The 24,079-nt window shown below is 37.5% G+C and overlaps 1 protein-coding gene across 2 annotated transcripts in view; it reads right to left on the reverse strand.

The window, feature by feature from the left end:
• The window catches only part of EGFR (epidermal growth factor receptor), a 171,324-nt gene that overhangs the window by 50,084 nt on the left and 97,161 nt on the right, over positions 1 to 24,079 (reverse strand). For both annotated transcript variants that reach the window (XM_042477183.1, XM_042477184.1), the window contains exons 2-12: positions 18,102 to 18,253; positions 14,920 to 15,097; positions 13,342 to 13,503; positions 12,473 to 12,541; positions 9,593 to 9,711; positions 7,508 to 7,649; positions 6,912 to 7,028; positions 5,318 to 5,444; positions 5,151 to 5,224; positions 3,709 to 3,799; positions 2,641 to 2,840 (exon numbers count right to left, since the gene is read on the reverse strand). In XM_042477183.1, the coding sequence (XP_042333117.1) occupies positions 2,641 to 2,840; positions 3,709 to 3,799; positions 5,151 to 5,224; positions 5,318 to 5,444; positions 6,912 to 7,028; positions 7,508 to 7,649; positions 9,593 to 9,711; positions 12,473 to 12,541; positions 13,342 to 13,503; positions 14,920 to 15,097; positions 18,102 to 18,253 (1,431 nt within the window). The remainder of the gene's footprint in view (positions 1 to 2,640; positions 2,841 to 3,708; positions 3,800 to 5,150; positions 5,225 to 5,317; positions 5,445 to 6,911; positions 7,029 to 7,507; positions 7,650 to 9,592; positions 9,712 to 12,472; positions 12,542 to 13,341; positions 13,504 to 14,919; positions 15,098 to 18,101; positions 18,254 to 24,079) is intronic.

The raw sequence follows: 24,079 nt of genomic DNA on the forward strand, positions 1-24,079 counted from the left end.
GGGCATATAAGGCGCTGGGTCTGCACTTTGCTCACCCCTGATCTAGAAACATTTTCATCTAATGATTCCCTTTTATATACACTACAACTTCCCTTTCCATCTATAATTTCACTAAATCTCAAGTTCCTCTCAGAAGGTTGTATTCAAATATTTCACTGCAGATGTTGTGGAGAACCATGAAGCCTTCCATTTGCCCTTCTATATGGCATTTCCTACTAATCAATGACTTGCAATGACCATCCTCTCCCACACCAAATCTCAGTGGAGGTTGCTTTGGAAAACTATTGTTTGGCAACATGGGCAGCCTCTTGGAAGACCCATATGTACAATTTAAATTTAGGCTCAGCTTTACTACTATGTGAAAGTCTGTGAGCTTTTACAGAGACAAAGAGAAGAAGAGGTAATAGAACTCAGCTGCAGCACATAAGTATAGTATACACATATGAGGACACTATTTTAATGTTTTCATTAAGAAGTGAGGCCCTGCTAGTTCTGGAACACTTCATAAGTTGAGAAGCTTTGCCTAGACTATTTAAATTTCATCTTTTCTGTTTCAAAACCTTAAAGACAACTAACTTTGGAACAAGCAAAATACAAAATTAATAATCTAAGAAACATGATGAATCAATACAATGAATGGCAAAGAATGAAATCTCTATAAATGTTAGAACAATAAGAACAGTAGCAACAGAAAATCAATCATTCCCCAAATAATAAGAACTTTACTTATCATGGCTGGAGGTATAGTCCCCCAAAAAGGGAAATCTGGATCACATATCCACCCCCATGTTATTAACAGATCCTTATATCTTAACTTCCAAATGAAGTATAATCCTACTAGCCATCCTGTTGCCTGCTTATAATGTGTGTGTGTATGTGCTTTCAAGTGACTTGTTGACTTATGCTAAACCCATAAATTCTATAGGATTTCCTTAGACAAGGAACCCTCAGAGGGTTTTTCCCCCAGTACCTTTCTGTGAAATATAGCATATAGCACCTGGTGTTCATTGGCATTCTCCTATCCAAGTACTAGCCAAGGATGACCCCATTAAGCTTCCAAGCTCTGATGGGATTACAAGAACTGAAATGAAAGACAGTCTTTGATTGTGCCAACATTAACAGCAGATTTGTGATGTAAGACCATCCTTACTTATCCAGTCCAAATGATCTGTATTTATTGTATTTTATATATCAAGTTCCAGGTAAGCCAGATATTTAGGATTCCACTTGCAAACACATGTAATTTGCAGTCTATTGTACTTGTTTCTAATTGTAAAGCAATTTATTTTTTATCCGAACCTTCTTTTAAAAAAGTAGCCTTCAATAAGGCTAAATATTGTGCTAATCCATTTGTAAACACCCTGTATTGGGAAATAAATACATGCACTTCCTTCAGTTCTGAAACAATGCCAATTATTTGACAATGAATTGCAATGCACCATAATATCTGAGTTTGGGTGACAGTTCTGTGATGTAAGAAGTAACTGTAACTATGGTCCTATACAGGCAGCCAAAATAAAGCTGCTTCGAGTCACTTTGGAGATATGGTGTTTCAATGATGCATGCGTCCTAAGAGTCCAGAAGCTGCACTATCCAGGCCTTAGGACTAGAGCGTGGCTTTGGTGCAGCTTCTGGACTCTTAGGACGCATGCATCATTGAAACACCATATCTCCAAAGTGACTCGAAGCAGCTTTATTTTGGCTGTCTGAATCAGGCCTATGTTTCCCCACTCCTATTTTGGCAATCAAAGACTGGATTGGAGCTCTAGTGTTTACTAGAGGTGGATGTTATAGTGCATCAATATGACCATATTTTGAATTAGCATGGGGTATTATTAATCTGTGCTAGTGAATTTCCCAATTTGTTGAAGGATGGCTCCAACCATGACTGCTTGATTTACATTGAAGGATGCTTTTTGTTTCTTTGTTTTATAGTTTGGGGACATCCCTCCTACTTAAAATATAGGAAGACAGAAAGTAATCATATGGTGACTAGAACCACAACAATAAGCAAAGGAAACAGTCATGAGAAACATCACCATTTAAACTCATTTTAAAAAGCAGACCATTTCCCCCCCAATCTATTACATAAGTAAGAAAGCAGCTATTGCTATTTAAGCCCACTCCTTAAACAGAAAGGCCCTGCACACAATAAGGCAGAGGTAGGGAATTGTAGAAAGCTAAGAGTCTGCTTTAGCCCCACAGGAGACGTTGAGGGAAAAAATTCATCCCCAAAGCCCCCTCTAGGCTCTTTGCTATGTTTTTGGACCTCTGGACTTAAAAAAAACAGAGAATAACTAGAAATATAGTTACCAACACTATCACAAGTCACTTTCTGCAGTTAAATGCAGATATCAGTACTACTGGAAGTTACTTCTTGTGGTTAAAAAAACTCCTCTCTTTGCCCTAAATTGGCCCAGGGGTGTCAAAAAGATGGCAGATGCTTTCATGTCCTTGGAGGGGATTTGGGGGCAAAATTAGGAACTTCTGTGGAGAAGCAATGTGGAGAAGTCATATCTAACATGGAAATACAAATAAATGCAGATATCAATACTATGGAGAAAATGTGAGTGGTCAACATAAAACACACACACACAAAATGTATAGTTCAGTCCAAGTTGAATGACTCTACTAACTTACCACATTCATTTTCATTTCTGTTTTGGGTAATTCTTATATTCTGCTTTTCTGTTACAAAAAGCTTAGTCCAGTTCACCATATTCCCAAAGCATAGGTTCTTGTTTTTCATGATCACAACATCTCCATCACTTACTTCCTTGAGAGACCGTAACCCCAAATATTTTATATCCACCCCAGTGATAACAAGAGCATACCGGCCCCTAAAATTAAAGAAAAATGGCAAAGAAGTAGTAAAATATATGAAGAAAAAATACAATTTCTCTAACCCTATTAGAAAATAAGCCAAGTCTGGACTTGGAATTACATCACCAGAAAACAGCAAAATGCCCTTGAGTACAGTTTCATTTGAATTGAAGCTATATATGTAAAAAAGACATGTATTGTTCCACAGGTTTTTTGCTAAATAGCAAATCTTAAGTGAAGTAAGAGTTTTCCTTCAAAAAAGCCTTCACTCTGATTAAAAACACAAGGCCATATTTACTGTAGAAAAATAACAGGTTACACATATAGCACTGAACTGTAAAAAAAACCCCAGAGTGAATTGTTTGGTGTTTGGTAATTTCTGCATGGCTATGATGACTACAAGATATATATTTTTAAATATTCAGGATTCTGCACAAATTGTTACACGGGTCACAATTGTACATAACACCGAATGAGAAATTGGCACTACCTGCACAAGCCTCTGAGAGCTAGAGGGAAGATTCAGGTGATTGAGAACAGGTTTCAACCAGGACTCTGTTTCAGTTTTTCACAATCCCTGGCTTCTCATCATGAATCAGATATTGATCTGATAAACTTCATGGGTGTGAGACCACTATGAGCTGCACAGAACAGTGTACTGAACATATATTATTGCCACCCAACACCCAGCAAAAGCTTACACCAAAAGAAGGAACTGGTGGCAGTGCTGCTTATGGCACCCACTTTAATTCAGCCTGTAATCTGGCTGTGGGTCATGATCCATGCAAGACCAATGTGTGTGTATATATATGCATATGTGGGTTTTTTTTTAACAAGTCCACCTATACACTAATGGCTAATGTTTTGGCACATGGCTGCACTTACATTTGTTTTGTTCTGCCTCGTATAACTTTCAGATTTTCAAAAACACTCAAATCAGTGGCATTTGCAGGCCAAACCTGGATTGTCAAAAACCCTGAAAAAACACAACTAGCATTACAAAAACATTTCCAAATTATTTTTTCCCCCCAAACAAGAATGCCTTTCCTTTTTTCCTGCTTTTTTATGAGATCATCAAAATGAAGAATGACATTTCAGGGAGCTTGAGCATAGAGCTATTTTTAACATCATTTTGCAAACAGTTTACATACAGGCCACCAAGACAGCTAAACATTATGAAAGCCAGTGCCTGAAGACCTGAGCAACTTGAGACACCACAGAAATGTTTTGGTTCAGTTTGTAAGCCTTGCAGGAAATCTGTACATTTCAGCTGGAACATACATATAATTATTTCCCCCACTATTTGTCAAGAACGTAGAAATTGTGAGGAAGAAAAAGACCCAAAACAATGGTACAACCACAGTTGTTGTTATGATACAGTAACTTTATGAGGACATGCCAATTAATGAGTGCTTGTTCTGACATTATATTCTGGAGACAACTCTCAAAACATTAAATATAATGAGATATCTCTTGTACCTCTCTTGTCTCTGCTAAAAGAAAGCAATGAATGAATTGGGCTACTACCATATATATAGAAGAACAAATCTATTTGACAGTTAACTGGGTTAGATCACATTTTTTAAAATAATAAAATAAGTTAATTGTTTTGAAACAATTTCTAACAGTATCTGAGAAAATTAGTTCCAAATCATTCTCTCTGAGAAAAACAGTAAAATCTGTTTAAATTGTTAAAGCGGCACATGGATTCTCAGACTTCTGTTTTTTCCCTTTTATTGTATTTTGTCTGCCTCCCTGCTTTTGAACAAGAGTTCTGCTAGTGAAATTAGTTAGTTGCATCTGCAGAAGCTGAACATATTTTCTCTTAATTCCATATGTTCTGATTCTACTTGTTCTGGTGACAGATGCTGCAATCATGGTGTTAAAAATATCTTTTGGGACAAAACACTCTTCCAGATTATATTAATGGAAATGGTAAACATAGGCCGTAGTCTATACATGGTTGGTTCTATTAAGTACAGTGGACCCTTGTTATACGCTGGGGTTTGGTTCCAAGATCCTCCGTGTATAACAAAATCAGTGTATGCTCAAGTCCCATTAAATATAATGACATAGCAAAATGGTGTCCCTTATAAAAAATGGAAAATCAAGGTTTGATACTTGAAACTTATACTTTTTTGAACATTTTCAAACCGTGGATGCTTGAATCTGTGTATAAAAAATCTATGTATAAGAAGGGCCGACTGTATACATTGTGACAGAAACATTTGCCTGTTTATTAACAGAAAGAGTAAACATTTCTTGTGGAATCTTAGTCCTTTCCTAATCTAAAAGTTTAGGCTTTAAAACAACTTGATATTACTAACCTGTTATTTCTTTCACGGTTCGAAAAATATCCAACTTCTTTGGGTCTAAAGGAGGTGTTCTTGTGTATTCATCACTGTAAGAAAAAAAAAATCATTCTGTGGATGCTCATCTAAAATCAGAATGACTCTGAGTTCTCTCCATAATATGAAACACAGCAACAACCTACCCTTTAAATGATACTTGGAGAAATATGAGATCTCCGTTAATTGTGGTGCAGTTTTTGAAATAGTCAATATTGGATGCATTCACAGCAAGAGCTCCTGTAAGATTACCTGCTCCAACCCCGCTGCACACTGGCAAAAAAAGAAACAGCATAGAGTTAGGGTTCAGGTAGGACTTCAGGTATGAGCAATGCACTTTGTTGTCTCTCTCTCTCTCTCTCTCTCTCTCTCTCACACACACACACTAACCAATATTTCAAAATGTACACAAACACAGCAGCAACAACTACCACAACTGCCATTCCTCGAGGACAAAAAAGGTAGAGATGAGCAGTAACATACATAACAAAGGAACGCAATCACAAGTTATTTTCTATTTATTACAATGAACCCATTTTTATATTGAGTAAAATAATCATAAAGACTCAGGAATATATAAGACACATCTAGCCCATGTACTTTAAATTTTAATACTAAATTTCTTTAAATTTCTCGTAACACAGCAGAAAGCCTGACGTTGCTATGTACTTTATCATTCCAGTTCCCTACTTAAAAACTGCTTATGAACTGTTATCATCCCTTAAATCTTGTATTTTACTATGTTAATAATTTTTATTATAAATGCCATGTTCCAGGTTCTTGATATCCATTCATATATAGATAGTGAATCTCCATTTTTCATTTCGTGGGGGGCTAGAGGCGGAAGACCCCTGCAAAAGTGGAAAAACCATGAATAAGTGGGGGAAGACAAGAAGGGTGTGCATGTGTTCCTCTTCCCTCTACGCACATACACACATCCCTCCCACCTTCCTCCATGCTTTAGCTGGCTTGCTTGAGCTGGCTAAAGCAGGGAGGGAGAAAGCAGGAGGGGCATGCGCATGCACTACTCTCCTCCCCATGCTTTAGCTGGCTGAGGGAAGCATTTCTTAAATGGCTAAAGCATGAGGAGAAAGCAGGAGGGGCATGCACACCTCCCCCCCCCCAAGTCAGCCCCAGATTGCCACTGCAGGGAAATATACATTTCTTTAAAATTGTATACACTACTATACCGTGTGCCTCAAATTAAAATGGTTTTCCTTTGATAATTATTGTTAATTTCTGGATTGTAGAAGCTTTGTTTTAAAATTATCAAGATATATGTACAGGCCTGTTTAACAAAAACATGGTTGAGATGAACAACACTATGAAAAAAGGGAAGGATCTTCAAAGGAATTGCAAGGAATTGTGAAAGAGTGGGGACATGTTCAAAACTGAAAAAGCTATAAAATGGTCTTTACAAAGACAGAAGAATAGGCTTGATTAGATTCAAATCAATGCGGACTGTGGTTTTCAGTTGTACAACAGTTATCAAGCTGCTCTGATTGCTCAAGTGCAGATGGGGCAGGATATAAATAAATTATCATCATCATCATCATCATCATCATCATCATCATCATCATCATCATCATGTCTAGCAGTAATAATAAAAAGGTGTTTTAGGCAGAGGTACATTTCTACATATTTAGGGCAATCTGGTGTCAAAACCGAAAGGAACTGTGTATTAGTAATGATTTTGGGGATAACTGTGCATTATGCAAAGTGAATCCCTAATTTGCATACCTTTGCTACATGGCCCATCACATTTTTTGCACTTTCGAATTCCATTTTCCTCCACCTCAGTAGAATCAGCATTACATGACCGGACACATGAGCCATAGTCTGTTACAACATAGTTATCTGGAAAAGGTAGGAAGGGAGAGGAAAATAACAACAATAAACTAGGGGAAAGAAAAATGATCTTATTTGCATTTGTAACCTGACTGATACAACCTGCTTTTATAATAAAACACTTGTAAGGTATAAACAAGATTTTCAAAAACAAATAATAAAAGAAAAGAAAAAGCGATAGAGAAACCAAGATGCATAGTGTTCTTTAAACACAGTAGCAGAAAACACCTTTTAAAGAACTACTTATCCCAAGTGGACAACCACTGGAAAGGTAGAACAAAGTAGGCAGTCTTGATTATGGATGGGTGTTTTCAGATCTCAGGAGAGCATGACCCAGTGTGCTTGGCAATTACTCCTACAGAATGAAAAGCTGGGAGCATGAAAACATCTCCATAAGACACAAGCCAGGAACTGAAGCATCCTGAATAGAATGTGTAACAAATGGACCCTTCTCCTTCCTAGACAAACTAATACTTTCGCTGACTTACGTGGACACTTTTTTACACAAGTTGCTCCAAAGCTGTATTTTCCATCTGGGTTGTTTTCCAATTGATAGGCTATAGGGTTATACACTTGCAAAGGTGGACAAGATTCCTTACAGGTTGCATCATCCCAAAACTTGCGGCATGCCTGTCAATAAATGAATCAATAATACTGTACAAAAGGAGCTATGCTGTGTATTAACATGCAATACAAAAAACAACTACAGTGTTGGGTGATGAAAAAGTATGAAAGCAATCTCGAAAAGCATTTATTATGTCAATCAGGGATCTGTCAGTCTGACCTTTCTTCGCTATCTAATGATTTTTAGAGCATCATGCTTATAAAGAAATAGCTGTTAATAGTGCTGTTTTTATTTCTTGTCTTTTTAAGGGATATGTTTTAAATTGTTCTTAATTCTATAGATCAATCCTATTTTAACTGTAAACTTTAATATTCTTTTATGTTTATTTATTTATCTCATTGTATTGTATTAATGTCAGTCTCACTGGGCAAACATAATATATATCACAGGTTGGATAAAGTCTTAGTTGTACTGGAGTTAAGACTTACTGAGATCTCATTGATTTTAGTGGGTCTACTCTGAGAAGTCTCGATTCAACTCCATGTGCTAATTTTCTAGCACTGATTTCCTTGGGTGCCAGAAACAATTATGCCTGGTCTCTTAAAAGACTGTACAGTGGTACCTCGGGATACGAAATACCCAGGTTACGAAATTTCCGGGATACGAAAAAATCCCATAGGAAATAATTGTTCCGGGTTACGAATGTTTTTTCGGGTTACGAAAAAACTTTTGGTGCTTTTCGGCGCTATTTTACACGGAATCGCGGCTTTTCCCCATTAGCGCCTATGGCATTTCGGCTTACGAAGGCTTTTCGGGTTACGAAAGCGGCCGCGGAACGAATTAATTTCGTAACCCGAGGAAGCACTGTATATCAGCAGAGTTTAACATGAATATATCTAACAAAAAAGAAAACTTTTTCTAAGACACAATAATCTGTCTGAAAATAGATATCACGTATCAGTTTATTAAAGCATGTAACAGGAATATGAATAAATTTTGCTGTTCAGCACTGAAAATAGCAGCATGGCCTTCGATGGATGTTAAATTGATTTGAAAATAAGATACATACTGTATATACTCATGTATAAATCTAGAAATTTTAGTCAAAAAAATGACCCAAAAAACCTAAGTCGACGTGACATTGTAAGTACTGTACTTTAACTTTTATTTAAAAAGGAACCATCCCCTGGTGAAAGACAAGAGTGCAATCTGCCCTGGAAGTACTGACCCTTCTCTACTCTCTCATCCATCCAGCCTTTAGTGTGAGCACAAACAGTGATGCTTGCTGGAATTTTCTAAGTTCTCTGGCATTGTTTTCCTTTGCTCCATCCTTTAAATCAGGGGTAGGCAACCTGCGGCCCGCGGGCCGGATGCGGCCCGGCGAGGCCTTGGGACCGGCCCCAGCCCAGTCCTGCCACCAATTGCCGCTAGGGCCTTTGGCCTCTCGCGCGCAGGGGCAAGGGGGGCAATTGTCTATAGACGCCTCAGAAACATGCATTTATATTAACATTTTTTTAAAAAATCAGCAAATTTTTTTGCGTGTCCTCCACTTTTTTAAAAAAAGTGTCCACCATTTGAAAATGTTGTCCTACATTTGTCCCGGTTTATTTATTTATTTAAATTTAAAAAAAAATCATTTAATTATTTATTTTTTGGCTTCGGCCCCGCAGTTGTCTGAAGGACAGCAACCCGGCCCCCGGCTCAAAAAGGTTGCCTACCCCTGCTTTAGATCCTCTGTTATCTGTCCCTAAGTTTTATCTTTGACTTATCCACGGGTCATATCAAAATCCATAATTCTGGCCATAAAACCTGCCTTGACTTATACGTAAAGTCGACTTATAGTCAAGTATATACAAATAGTTATAAATTCACAACAAGTTTATTTGTTTTTTGAACTGGATGTACCATAAGAAATTGTTTCAAAACAGAGGCACTCCAGCTTAATTGGGTTTTGGACTTGGCTGTGTAATACTGGCATATTCTTTGAAGGATTTTGTAGTTTCCTTACCAAGCAATCACTCTCTTTAGGGCCTGTACAGCCTGCTGCACACTGGGTATGACAACAGTCACTCGGCAACCTCCCCTTACATCGGCCTGAACACTGTGCTGCACAGTCAACCTTTGTTACTGAAAAGATAGAAAAACCAGAAATTAAACGGTACTGTTGCAAACAAATACTATGCATGAAATAAAATACAGACTCAGGGGCTCAACAGACCTCCCCTTTTTGTGCCAGATTGAGATCGCGGCAACTATGTGCCGTGGCCCCATCTCTCCTTTTTGCACCTTGGAAAGGGTGCCATAGCCACTGGCGTGCAGCTTTTCCATACTCCATATTCCGTACAGAGGGGCTCCATGAAAACCACACTGGTTGGGGTGGAGTTGGGGCATCACACTGGCCTGGGGGTGGAGTCAGGACGCCATGTCCCGACTCCACCCCCAGGCTGGCCTTTCTCAGCAGTCTATACAGCCCCTCTGTCAACTGCACTTCTACCTTTTGTTGAGGACCACAGAGACACTAAGTTATATAAGGAACCCAGTGAAATTTAAGCTGTCAGATTTAGGGGGAAAATCCTGGTGTGGTTAAAACATAGACTCTGGATCTCAACTCATAGTCTGTTTTAAATACTTATTCAATCTGAATGTTATTTACCTTTACATTCAGACAATATTAAGTACTGACACGTTTCTTAAAAAGGTAAAGGTAGTCCCTTGACATGAATATTTAGCCAGAACCGACTGTAGAGGGCCATGCTCATCTCCAAAGAGACAGTGTTGTCGGAGTACTGCTCTGGTGGTCATGTGGCCAGCATGACTGCACCGAACGCTGTTACCTTCCCACCATTTGTATGCTTTCAAACTGCTAGGTTGGCAGAAGCTGGGACTAGTGACAGGAGCTCACCTATCATTGGAACTGGCATCTTAACCACTAAGCCACCACACCCCTTTCTTACCCACAGCTAATATGGAAAAGCAAAATCTGCAAGAGGTCTTGCAGGCTACAAATCCCGTAACTTAGTGTCAGTGTTACAGGGTGGAATTGTAAGACTGAAGTGACTGAGGCCTCTATATGCCTGTCAATGTACCTAATATTAAAAAACTAATTGTACCAAATAAAATATATTTTTTTAAAATAGTTTATTGCACAAATTATCACATAACACATACAGTAGCTTCCATACAGCCCATTACAAGTATTCATATGACCATTAGATCTGTCAAATTACTAACCAAGACAGCTTCAAGAAAGCTGTCAAGACGGATCTCTTTTGGCAGGGCTTCCCAGAATAAATTACTCGGCCATGTGGTGATTTCCCCACATATATGTGATGACTCTGCTCACCGTTATTGGTTTTAATAGTTATGTAATTTTAATCTTCTATTGTTTAATCTCTTTTTAATGGGGGTATTTTATATATATATATATATATATATATATATATATATATGGATGTTTTATTTTAATTATTGTAAGCCGCTTTGATTGTTTTGACAAAAAGCGGGGTATAAATAAAAGTTTTATTTATATTATTTATTATTATTAAACAGTTGCACCATCAATCTATACACAGAAGAAGTAAAACACACTAAAACTACAAGAGAAAACCTAATGGGCAGTAATGAAAGACAAAGTACATTTTCCTCAAAACTAGAGCAGATGAGAGGAGGACTCATCATATTTCAATAAATTTAAATAAAATTACCTCCTGGTTTTAAACTTCTGAACGCTTGATTTTTGTGTGTTAGCTTTTCCATTAACAGTATACACACCATATCTATGTGATCTGAACTATTACACTCAATCTCTCCAGGGTTTTCTAAATTTTATGAATAATGTGTGAGGCAATCAACAATATTATGCTTAAAAGTTATGATTTAAATACTTGTTTACATCCACAAAGATAGGTGAGAGCAATAAGTAATCATATGGTGCAATTTTCTGAACAATAACCTTAGATATTGCTGTAATAATTTTGCATCCGTATTCGTAAACTTTAGGTCACCTGCACCACTTGTGAATGCTGTCTCTCCACTACTGGCTGACCTTAAGAAAATGTATAAACACACTCTATACATCCCCAATAGGTTGGAATTTCAAATTTTCATGGCATTCTCCATCCAATGGGATGTGAAGCAGAGAGCCCAAGACAACTGCCTACAAAAACAATCCCAATCTAAATCCTGCACCACCAGGGCCATTTCAGTGGTGAGGACATGAGAGAGAGCCTTGTCAGTGGCTGCTCCCACCCTGTGGAACTCCCTTCCATGGGAGACTAGGCTGGTCCCCTCACTGATGGCCTTTTGCAGGCAGGCAAAGGCATTTTTGTTTAAACAGGTCTTTTGAGATCTGGCAGGCTTGGTTTTATTGGGAGATGAGAGAGTTGGTCTTGGATTGTTAATTTTAACTTTCTATGTTTTAAATTTTATATTTGTAATTTTTATAATTTTACAATTTTAATTGTACAATTTTAATTGTTGTGTTTTATGTATGTTAGCCGCTTTAGGTCCCAGATTGGGAGAAAGGTGGGATAAAAATAAAATAAATATAACCATGCTGCTTGTCCTTTTAATTGGAAAGGCAAGTATGTAGACTCAAAAGCAGTCAAAGGCTCTCAAGGAATTTCCTCTTCATTTCAGCTCTCCCACAAACAATGATTCCCCCAACTCTCTAAAGAAAATGGTCAGTACTTAACACCTCGAAGTTGTGATTTAAGTTGTGTTTGGTAGAGAATGGAATAAATCTTTCATTCTTTAGATTAATTAAGGTAAGTATATGGTCAACTAGTAAGTTACGGTTGAAGAGAACAGGGAAGAAATTCTGGCTAATTGAGATACTGTTCATAAAGTAATAAATATTTTTCCCACAGGAAATAGTGTATATGCTTACGTATCTGGCAGTTCTCTATGCCAGCAGCCCAGCAGTGCCCACCTGTGCAGTTGGAATGACATGGGGGACCTAGGAAAGAAAGCAAATATACATTTACCAGGTACCTGAAGAGTATGGGATATGAAGAAATCTGAGTGGGCAATGAGAGAGGTCAATTATTTTTGTAGAGGAGTTTTGGCCAGAGGTGAGGGGACTGAATTATAGAAGTCTGCAGTAGATATAAAAGCAGTATATGACTGCAAGGAGAAGAGACAGAAATGGGTACATTTGTTTACACAATCTTATCCAAGAACAAGGGGCATGTCTTTGAATATAGCTCAAACAATGGGGGAGAAGAGGAAAACAGTATTAGACCAGAAATGGTGAGGGTATGATCCTGCAGACTCTACACCACAGACTGTGCTGACTAAAGCTGGAAGTCTATGGACATATGGAAAGTCCCATCTTTTTCATCCAAGGATTAAAGAGAGAGCCACTTCCACATGTTATATGTCTTTTGAGTGCAAAACCTGATACACAAACATAATGCAACACACATAAAAAGTGAATGCCAATTCTACATTATCTCTTTCCAGAAAAAAATATTTTCTCCTCTGCTGATAGATGGGAACTAGTCACTAACTCAGGGGTAGAAAAAGTGTGGCTCAAGGACTGCATGCACCCCACAAGGTCATTTTGAACTCCCTATGACTTAGTATCTTCCAAATATTTTTGAGCTCCCAGTTTTTTCACTGCAAGGGGACATGGAGGTATGTACCTTTGCTATGTTTTTTCACACCTTTCTTGACTATTCTATGCCAATGAGATGACAGTATTTCAATCAGATAGTGTAAAATTCATGAATACTTTATTCTTAAGGGCATACTTACAAGTTTTATTGCTAATCAGCGGCAATGTTTCTTTTCTTTCAACAGGATCAAACAGCACAAAACCTTTGCCATTAGTTGTATCAACAATGTCATCCCACATAACATTGTTCATGTTGCAGAGATAAGGGTTACCAATGATTTTAACACCTCCATTTAGAATTTCTGCCAAGAGAAATTAGGACAAAAGCATTAAGAAATGATAGTGTTTGTTCTTCACCTTTGTAAAACAAGTGGATGGTGAAATAATGTTCTTAATTGTTTTGAGCCCTGGTGGCGCAGTGGTTAAATGTCTGTACTGCAGCCACTCACTCAAAACCACAAGGTTGCTAGTTCAATACCAATAAAAAGGCTCAAGCTTGACTCAGGTTTGCATCCTTCTGAGGTTGCTAAAATGAGTACCCAGATTGTTGGGGGCAATTAGCTTACAGTTGTAAACCACTTAGACACTGCTAGTTCAGTATGAAGCAGTATATAAATGAAGCTGTTTGTTTTATTTTGAATGACAAGTTAGTGGAGTCAGGGCAGTGGGAGCCACACAAGTTACTATGGTCCTGTTAACAATACCTGAGTATAGAAAACATAGGTTTAAAAAAGAGCAGGGTAAAGGGAAAAACATGGAACTTTTGGGATAGTGCACATGTGCTAAATTTATTATATAATTTGTTGTACAGTGGTGCCTCGGGTTACGAAAGTAATTCGTTCCGCGGCCGCTTTTGTAACCCGAAAAGCCTTCGTAAGCCGAATTGCCATAGGCGCTAATGGGGAAAAGCCGCGTTTCGTGCGAAAAAGCCGAAAAAAGCACCAAAAATTTTATTCGTAACCCGAAAAAACATTCGTAACCCAGAACAATGATTTCCAATGGGATTTTTTCGTATCCCGAAAATTTTGTAACCTGGGTATTTCGTATCCCGAGGTACCACTGTATTGTTAAAAATAGAGAGAGAGGGTTAAAGTGCAATTGTGTTTGCTATATTCAATGATAGTTGACCTAACAGAACACAGAAAAAGTTACAAATATATAATTTTCCCTGTTTTAAATGTTTTATGTGTTTTAAACACACTTTACTGTCTAATGGCCTGTTGGCTGAAATAAAGACTATATATATATATATATATATATATATATATATATATATATATATATATAGCCTTATCTCCTTATTTACCTTGGTAGCTAGTATCAAGGTAACCACAAAAGAAGCTTCTGGAATGAATGGGAAACTCCCAAAGGCTTCACTATGCTTTAGGGGTTGGAGGTTCATCTCCCGTTGCACTATATACTGGTCTATGTTTGTGAAATTATCTGAAGACTCTAAAGAATAAGCTAAAAGCTAATAAAACAATCAATTAAACAGAAACGACAATGATAGCAATATAGCTCACTTGATCCATTATTTGAATAGGCATATTACTCTTTCCATGTTTCACCAAAAAATTAATGGAAAATTGAGTAAGAAGCATTGGGCCAATTCCAAATGTTTGTTACTCACTGCTGACTATTGATATGACTATTGCAGTTTCATTGATTTTTGACCAACAAGGGATAGCTTGCAGCTTTGCTTTTTGCTCTTTTCTCACCTGCTAAACGTCTCATTCGCAGCTCTTCAAGTCCTCCCACATCATTGTAATTTAGTAAAATCACGAGTGCAGCATTTTCATAAAGGGTGTTTCCTCGGATTATCTGAAGATTCTCCAAAGGAATAACTTTCACTGTATTTATTGCTATGAGCACATAACCACCCACCTCTTGTATGCTCTGGAGGGTGCACAACAGAAAGACAAAGAATATTCATCATTTTATTCTTTTTGGCTATGTGAAGTCTTAAAAACTGTTAATTCTAGAGTGCATCCTTGGGTCCTAGCAATTTTTTTTTGGGGGGGGGGGGGAAGGACCCAAAAATTTTGCAAAAGAGAGAAATCAAATGCTGTAAATAATGATATTATTACTTATTAACAGTTAGGAGGATTAAAATACAGAAACTTGATCAATGTTCTAGCAGAATTCACCACATCTGTGAATTCCTGGAGACACACTATCCCTAACATGCTATTCTATCTGTGATGGACATATTCTGCAGAGATTTTATTTTTCAGAAACAGAGATTTCTAACCAGTTCATTAACCCTCTTACACATTTTTCCTGATTTATTACTGCACTTGCTTTGTAAATATATATCTGTATCTTCATTTTTGAATGCATTTTGTATTCTCTGTCCTGCAAAATGACTTACAGCAAATATAAACCATTAGCAAAGTTACAGCATAGAATAACAAAATGCTAATTCAAGTACTGTAACAGATTTAAATTAAAAAAATAAGTAATTTTGTGATACTAATAAAAACTGACCCCTCTTAAATGCCCAGATATACAGTATAGGAGAATCTGAATGTGATGCCTAAATTACATCAATATAAGCTCTCTGCTCTAAAAACAGTGAACTCTTAGTGTAAAAATTTTTCAGTTAATCACCCCCACAAACAAAATTTACATTATCCTGCCATTTTTACCAATACGGCAGACAACAATCAACCAAAAAATAGAATACAGACAACAAAGACTATGAAATACAACATAGATGATAAAATACAGAAATCAATAAAATCTACTCTGCAATAAAATCTACTCTACAGAGCAATGGAAACCTCAAAGTAGTCTAATATTTGGGGTGTGACACTAGCAAGAGAGAAAAGAAAAGCTAACCCTATCTGTTAACCTGAAGCTACACATGCGGAACTGTATTCCTGTGTTCACTTCACGAAGAGTGAACGTCACACGAACATCTTCTTGTAGAGGTAAAACATGCTGATCCAGTACAAATTTAAGAAGAAAAAATTGTTTTACCTTGGCTGAACGTCCCAGTCCACTGGCTTGTTCTTTAGGGTTCCCCTGTTGCAGCTGCAATGTAGTATCTCACAATCCAGAAAATATGAAGGGGTAGCTATGGCCCTGTACAAAAGGGCCCTTTAGCACGCCCTGGAGACGTGCTAGGGTTGCCTTGGGGTGCCTTTCCAGATGCCCCACAACCCTAGGATGTCACCAGGATGTCACAGCTGTGTGGCTCCGTATACACGGCGTGCACAGCTGTGCCATCACTGCTGCGCGCTGTCCAGATGGGCGCGCATGGCAACAACATGGTTGTGCCACCACAGGCAGTTTGTGGAGGCACCAAAAGGACTCACTTTTTAGCGCTCCTTTTTTTTCGCGTAGCCGTGCCGCGCAATTTGGTTGCTGCAGTGCGGTTATGCGGAAAAGAGAGGTAGCTCCCATCCGCTTCTTTCTGGCGGTCTGTATCCCACCTATGTTGGCCATTTTTCTTCTTCTTAAATTTGGACTGGATTAGCATGTTTTACCTCTGTACCTACCAAATTATTGCTGATGCAAAAACATGGAGTCTTCTTGAAAAATCTATTGTCCTCTCCTCTGCCTACAAGAAGCCTGTGGCCTCACAGGAATAGGGACAGATTGGATTGCAAGAGAAGTGTCCTGATGATATTCAAATGGACTTTAAATTTCCTGGACTTTATTAAACTCCCAATTCCCACATGGCCAGAAACAAGAGAGTCTAGCCTGCAAAATTTACCCTCCTCATATCATCTTAACTAAGGACGGAAACGACAAAATCCAGGCATCTTACTAATATCTCCAATTTTTTCCTCCGTTACTTCTTTCATATCCTCTTATTATATCCTCTATTTTGAAATCTAGACATTTATATCTCCACTCTTGTATATAATTCCAGTATATACAGTATTGCACAAAAGCAGGGGGAGATAACCTGTGCACCTTAATCCAGTCATACTTGGTGCAGACCTTTCTGACTCTTGGAGCTGTTGTCATTCACCAAATACCAGAGATTGTCAGGCTAGACTGGACTAAGCTACCATTGTAGTAACAGGGTTGCAACAGCAACAGAGACCCAGCTTCACCATCTGTTCCCTTCCCTGCTGTCCAGGCTGCCAAATTTGGGCTCTACCTTCTACTTCTTCTCTCTTTATACTTGCTATACAAAAGGGACAATCTAGTTTGGCAGCCTTTCCTTCCTCCCAGCTATACTTCTCAAAAGTTCAGGAAATCACCATATCATAGTCTGTAAATAAGCTTTGCATGCTGCTAGTGAAAGATACAGTACACTCTGTTCCCACCTTGGTTCCATTTTTATGATGATCCCTGGTTGCAAAATTGCTTCCATTTCCCGATCAAGTTCTGAATAGTGTATTTCTAGCTATTTTAATAATGGTGATATTTAATTCCTTTTAACGTTTATAAATTAATGTTATAACTGGATGTTGTAAGTTAATATTTTAACTTATTGTTAAAATGTTGATTTAGTATCCTTTGTGGAACTGAAATAAATAACAGTTAAAAAAAATAAAAAACTTATTGGTAGCTGTCTTGAATCCCATTATGGGAGAAAGGTAGCATATAAATCCAATAATAATAATAATAATAAACCAGTTAGCTTGGTACCTTGCTCCACTGACAGTAACTAAGTGCTGTGTGTCAGTGCAGTAAGGCATATACTCCTGAAGATCACCTAAAGGGCTAAAGACTTACTATAGAAAGACATGAGGTGGTTACTTTAGAAGGTGGGAGATAAGGTTTTGGCCTGCTGACAGCTCCTCTTTCCTTAACAAAACAGCCCACAAGCAAAGCAAATTGCAAACTTGGGTTTGCATTGCCACTATCAAAGGCTATTACTAGCAGTCATCTTCCTTGTCATCTTGATTTGAACCAAAGCAATACGACTTGCAACACAAACCTTCAAGAAAGTGAGATTATAGTTCTCATCCACACACGTGATCTCCAGATTGCCAAGCACCACCTCGCAGTCCTCATACATCCTCTTTAGGCTGTTGTAGTGATCTTCCACATTTCCAAGTTGTGTTAGCCTATTGCTGGTTCCTTGACAAACTGCAGAAAAAAAGAATGAAAAGAGTAATTAGCAACACCTTCAGCATAAAACAGCAAGTATGCGTACTTTATTCTACAGCCTAGGCATCTTTATTCTTTGTAATCAACTGACAATCCCATACAATGCCAATGTAAAGTCTCTGGTTGAATGTGCTTTCTTCAGTTATGGAACTTTACACAACTGATATGCTATTCAAAATGTTGTAGACTCTTTGAAAGAACATCTTATAAAACACACACACACATACAGTATCAGCAACAAAACAAAAATAACAGCCTTTCTGTATTAAGAGGATCAGTTATCAGTGTATTAGAAAATCAAACATTCTAAAAGTAATTTTAAAATCTCAAGAGATCAAAAAAGCCTAGCCTTTCTTGGTGTCTCCCTTACCTGTTTAATAAGGGGCATTCAACAAACAAGGTATGACTAGTAGCCCACCGCAGAGAAAATTCTCTTTCGAGTTGCTACTTGCTTAAGTCTCACGCAGTGGCAGAATCAAGAGTGTGATGCACTTACTTGGGGGGATTCAAATGACATTTGGTTCTTTAGATACAATCACTCCTTTGTATCCATGGATTTTTAAATCCACTGATTCAAGAACATCCACAGCTTGAAAATATTTTAAAAATACATACATTCCAAAAAGCAAACCTTGATTTTGCCATTTTATATAATGGATACTATTTTACTATGCCACTGTATTTAATGGGACATGAGGATCCATGAATTTTGATGTCCACAGGGAGTCCTGGAACCAGCAGATACCAAGGGCCTACTGACTCTCTCTTCCTAAACTTTATCTCTTTGAATGTCAAAAACAACACCATCCATTGAACCTGGACATGCAGTAAATTCTACTCCCTCCCTCCACTCTAAAGCATATAATGAATGACTCTAGTTCATTGCAACAAAAGATTTTTGCAAAAGAGTTGTTGGACTGCACTTCTTCTAAAATCAGGTAATCAGAATTGTGGGATACAGAATGAGACACCTCTCTGTCCCAACTGACTTGGTTTATGCGCAAATAACCAACATAAGATTCAGGATGTCTCATATGCATAAGTATTCTATTGACATGAGGCTGACTGGGAACACAACAGTACTTCAAAGGCCTAATTATGCATTTCAAGCAAGGAAAGGCTAATAGCTCCACATAGAGAACTATTAATTTATACAAGAATTATAGGTGGATAATGTGGGGGAAATTAGAGTGTATCTTACTTTCTATTGTCACCCAGCTGGCAAAGGCAAGGTGAGAAAAAGAAGGTGCAGCTAATTTTAACTCATTTAAAATGAATAGCACTTAACGTTGACCTATGTGAACTGTAATTTGTTTATGATCTGTCTAAATATGTCAAGTACTTATTATGTAAGAAAAGAAAAAAACAATTCATTCCTCGAATCATCTTTAGGTTATTTTTATGCAGCTAAATTTAAAACAGTGCTCTATGCCCTTGTAAAAATAATAGTGGAATAGAATAGTATGTAATCACTGTCAGTTAGTTACCAGGTACTGGTAAAATCTGGCTTTCCATAACTTGTGAAACAGCAGCTAGCTACCGTACTTCTAGGAAGAAGACAGGCATGCAACATGATATAACAATTGCTCCTTCAGCAATAAGTTGCCTAGGCTGAGAAAGAGCAATGGATCTTTGAGCTTTGCAATGGGCAGAAGCACAAAACTAGGGCCTGTTACAGACTGCCAAAATAAAGCTGCTTCGGGTCTCTTTGGAGGCATGCTATTTAAATGATGTATGGGTTCTAAGAGTCCGGAGGTCGCACCAAAGCCACACTCCATTCCTAAGCACTGGAGTGCAGCTTTGGTGCAGCTTCCGGATTCTTAGGATGCATGCATCATTTAAACAGCATACCTCCAAAGAGACCCAAAGCAGCTTTATTTTGGCAGTCTGTAACAGGCCTAGGTCTCTGATTTCACTTTTGTACCACCCAAGAGACCCAGAGGATCAGGAAGTTAAGAGCCTGACATGTAAGTTTCCTATTCTGAGCTCTACTGCACTCCAGGAAGCCATCATCCGATTATATAGCAGAGGGATATTTTTTTTTTGCAAATAGGAAAGTAGGTGTGCACCTCCCCTGCCCCCATAATTCTTGTTTACATCTGTATGACAGACAAGGGATTGTGAAACTATGGAATTTGACAACAGATTTGGTGACAGCTACAAACTGGGACTTGTCAACTTAGTGGATGGAGGATAAGGCTGTTAAGGACCAGAGGAAACATGACCAGTGCTTTGAGGGTGTTAAAATGCATTTTCTGTTTGGGGCTTTGCATGTGCTTCTGTGTCTGGTCATTGCAAGAAAAGAAAAAAAGATGCTGAACCACAGGAAATTTTAGCCTGATCCAGCAGGGTTCTTATCATAGTGAACATGAAAGAATCCCACAAGAAGGCTTAGCTGCTAAAGAAAAACTAATTAATAATACTTATTGATTACAATGGTGGTCTAAATATGGGTATAACTGTTATTTATAATCCTTATTACACTCTCAGCATCTAGAATACTTTACAATCTTTTTAAAAGACTAATGTACTTTCATTTGTTCAAATGCTCTTGTGGGCAACCATGACCTGACTAGAGACCTGTTACTGATAAAATAACAAAATGCTTTAGATGTTTCTTTTTGTGATTATGTGAATTTCACAAGCAAGGTCACAAGGATACTGTCTGACTTTGGCACAGGGGATCTGGGGAATTCCTGTTAGTAGAAATGAGCCATTGCATTTTTTGCTGGTGCTGAAGGGAAAATAAGAGCTTTTAGACAAGAAAGAACTTATGCTTGGGCTTGCTTTTCTCTCATACCCATATCTCATTTTCTTTTGCGTTGCTTCCTTAAGACTGAAAGTTTGAGGATAGGAACTATGGCCTGTTACAGACTGCCAAAATAAAGCTGTTTCGGGTCTCTTTGGAGGTATGCTATTTAAATGATCCATGCATCCCAAGAATCCGGAAGCTGGACCAAAGCTGCACTCCAGTGCTTAGGAATGGAGTGTGGCTTTGGCGAGACCTCCAGACTCTTAGGACCCATGCATCATTTAAATAGCATACCTCCAAAGAGACCCCAAGCAGCTTTATTTTGGCAGTCTGTAACAGGCCTATGTCATTATTTATCTGTGTAAGTCGCTCTGAGAACCTTTTTTTCTTTTCTGAAGTCCTTTAAGTAAATACATTAAGGAGTATGAACAATATAGTTTTAAGTGTGCTGAAATCTCTGAGATGATAATTCTCCAGAAACAACTGGAGACTTTACTCATGTTTTTAAATAAGAAGTGAAATGCCTAATCTCCACTTTCATTGTCCTAAAGAAAGGTGGGAAACTATTTGTGTCAGCCCTAACTGTATACAGCCAGAGCAAGCAGGTACTGAGGTTTGCTACCAAAAGAAAAAAAATCACCTGAAATGTAACCAAATGTATATATTAGCATGGTGAGCAAATACAGCATGTTTGCAAATTTAATTCTATGTATGATCAGTTAAAAAATAGTAAGGTTTTAAGTATCTTACACACATGTACATAGGATGACACCACACACATACAAACACACAGCAATTTTTGGCTCAATTATAGTTGTGTTCAATTGTTCAGTTGGTTTCAGTGTGTCATTATAGTTGAATATAGTTCATAAATGTGGTATTATGTAGGGTGCTGAATAAAAACACTGATCATACTGCAGCCTATTTTCTGGGTGTATAATCACTAGAAAACTCATTGCTGATTGTGAATTAATGATGAATGTATCTACACTTGGAAAAATAAATCCCATGCAATTTTCACATAACCGGTTTATACCAACATAGACAAATGTACATTCATATACAGAAAAATCAACTGTTAAGTTGCCCACACCAAGGTGAGATTCTCTCTCTCTTTCTCCCAAACACACACAATGTTTATTCCACCCTAATTTTAGTTAATTTGCCATATAAATGTTCAGTTTGTATTACTTCATTACATCAAGAGAAGAAAAACTAAAATTTTCAGTAATCCATCTTCTCTCTAATGGAAATGAAGACTTACAATAATGAAAGGAAATATGGGTGCTATAATAAATATAAAAAGATTTTCTGGTAGATGCATTAACTGCAAATATAGCACATATTCACTAAAATGCCTTGATAAAATCTCAATATACCCAAAGTAAAACCTGCTTCCCGATACAGATCAATAATATGAATTAGATAAAAACCTGCTCATGAATCAAACTGTTCATATTCCATAAAGAAGCATCTCATATCATGACATTTTGCTCACTATTAAAAATAGTGGTAGAATTCAAAGATATAGCTGTGTCAGTCTGAAAGGTACTACAAGATCTCTCTATGTACCAATTCTACATACCAACCGAAAGAAAGAAATTGTCAGCATGAGCTTTCGTAGACTTCAGTCTACTTCCCCAGATGCATTTGAGAAGTAAACTGAAGTCTATGAAAGCTCATGCTGCCAATTTCTTTCTTTTGGTTAGTTTCAAAGTTGCTACAAGATCTCTCTATATTAAAAATAGTGTTGTAAAATGTCAGCACTGGGTATTGATTCTAGATATCGCTCTACAGTAAAAATATTCAAACAGATCAGAGATTACTTCATTTCAAGAAATGAAGATGTTATTCCATTCCATTCCCACCTCCACTCCACTCCAAATAATGGCAGTTACGACATGTAAGATATGCCCCTTTCTCTCTGTTTCTAGACACAGAGGATTAACAGAGGTTGTTAAAGGTAAACTTTACTCTAGTATAAACTTTGTTCTAGTTTAAATAACAGCAGGTATATGTCTCTTTGAAATGTACACCTTTCAGGAAATTCATGAAATCAGCAGGATTCCAGATTTTTTTTTCTTTTGAGAATTGAAGGTAGTGATATAAGAATGACATTAAACTGGTGATTCATTTCCTTTTTATTCAGAATCAGGGTGTTCTCTACAGTTTCCTGTTGAAGCATCACCTGATCACACCCTTGTGCAAAGCTATGGGAGGCTGTTCTTTCAAAACTCATTCAGTTCCAAGTGTAAATACAATAAGACAACAAACCAATTGTGCCTATGCAAGAGTTTGCTCTATAGAGTTATAGTTATCATTATGGGTTCAATATCTCTAACTATTCTGCATTCAGATCGCTTGCTTCTAGGGATCTGCTTACCTTCCTGTGACTGTTTGGATAATCATTAATCATAGCTAAGCTGATGGACTTTATATTATATTTATAAGCAAAAACATTGTTTCACAAACCAAACGCAAATACTGACTCAGCCAAACTAGGGAGAAGGCGAAGAGGAAATACCAGCATTTGTACCATCAGTGATTTGTTATTCACATTTAATTATATGTTTCATATAGATAAATAGAAAGGTCAAAAAGACGCGTTGCCTCGTTTTTTTTAACCAAAATATATTCATTTAGTAATTTTATAATATTATCAAAAATGGAAGGGGGCGTGATTGGTTCATTTTTTTATCTCCATGGGTTATTTTCAGAAACCTACCTCTGTCATGCAAAATGGTACAGTTCTATATTTTCTATCTCCATGGTCCAAAACACACTGCAGAAATCATCCAGTCTGAGACCACTTTAACTGTCCTGCCTCAATACTAGAAAACCCTGGAAATTGTAGTTTATTATGACACCAGATCTCTATGACTGAGAAGGTTAAATATCTCACAAAATTTCAGTTCCCGGAATTCTAGTACGGAGCCACAGCAGTTAAAGTGGTCTCAAACTGTGTTATTTCTACAGTATGTTTTGGACCTAAGATGAAAACCTTATATATTTTGTACTGGAAATAACCTTCAGGAATGGGATGGATGGATAGA

Source organism: Sceloporus undulatus, chromosome 6 (assembly GCF_019175285.1).
Source record: "Sceloporus undulatus isolate JIND9_A2432 ecotype Alabama chromosome 6, SceUnd_v1.1, whole genome shotgun sequence".
Taxonomy (NCBI): Eukaryota; Metazoa; Chordata; class Lepidosauria; order Squamata; family Phrynosomatidae; genus Sceloporus; species Sceloporus undulatus.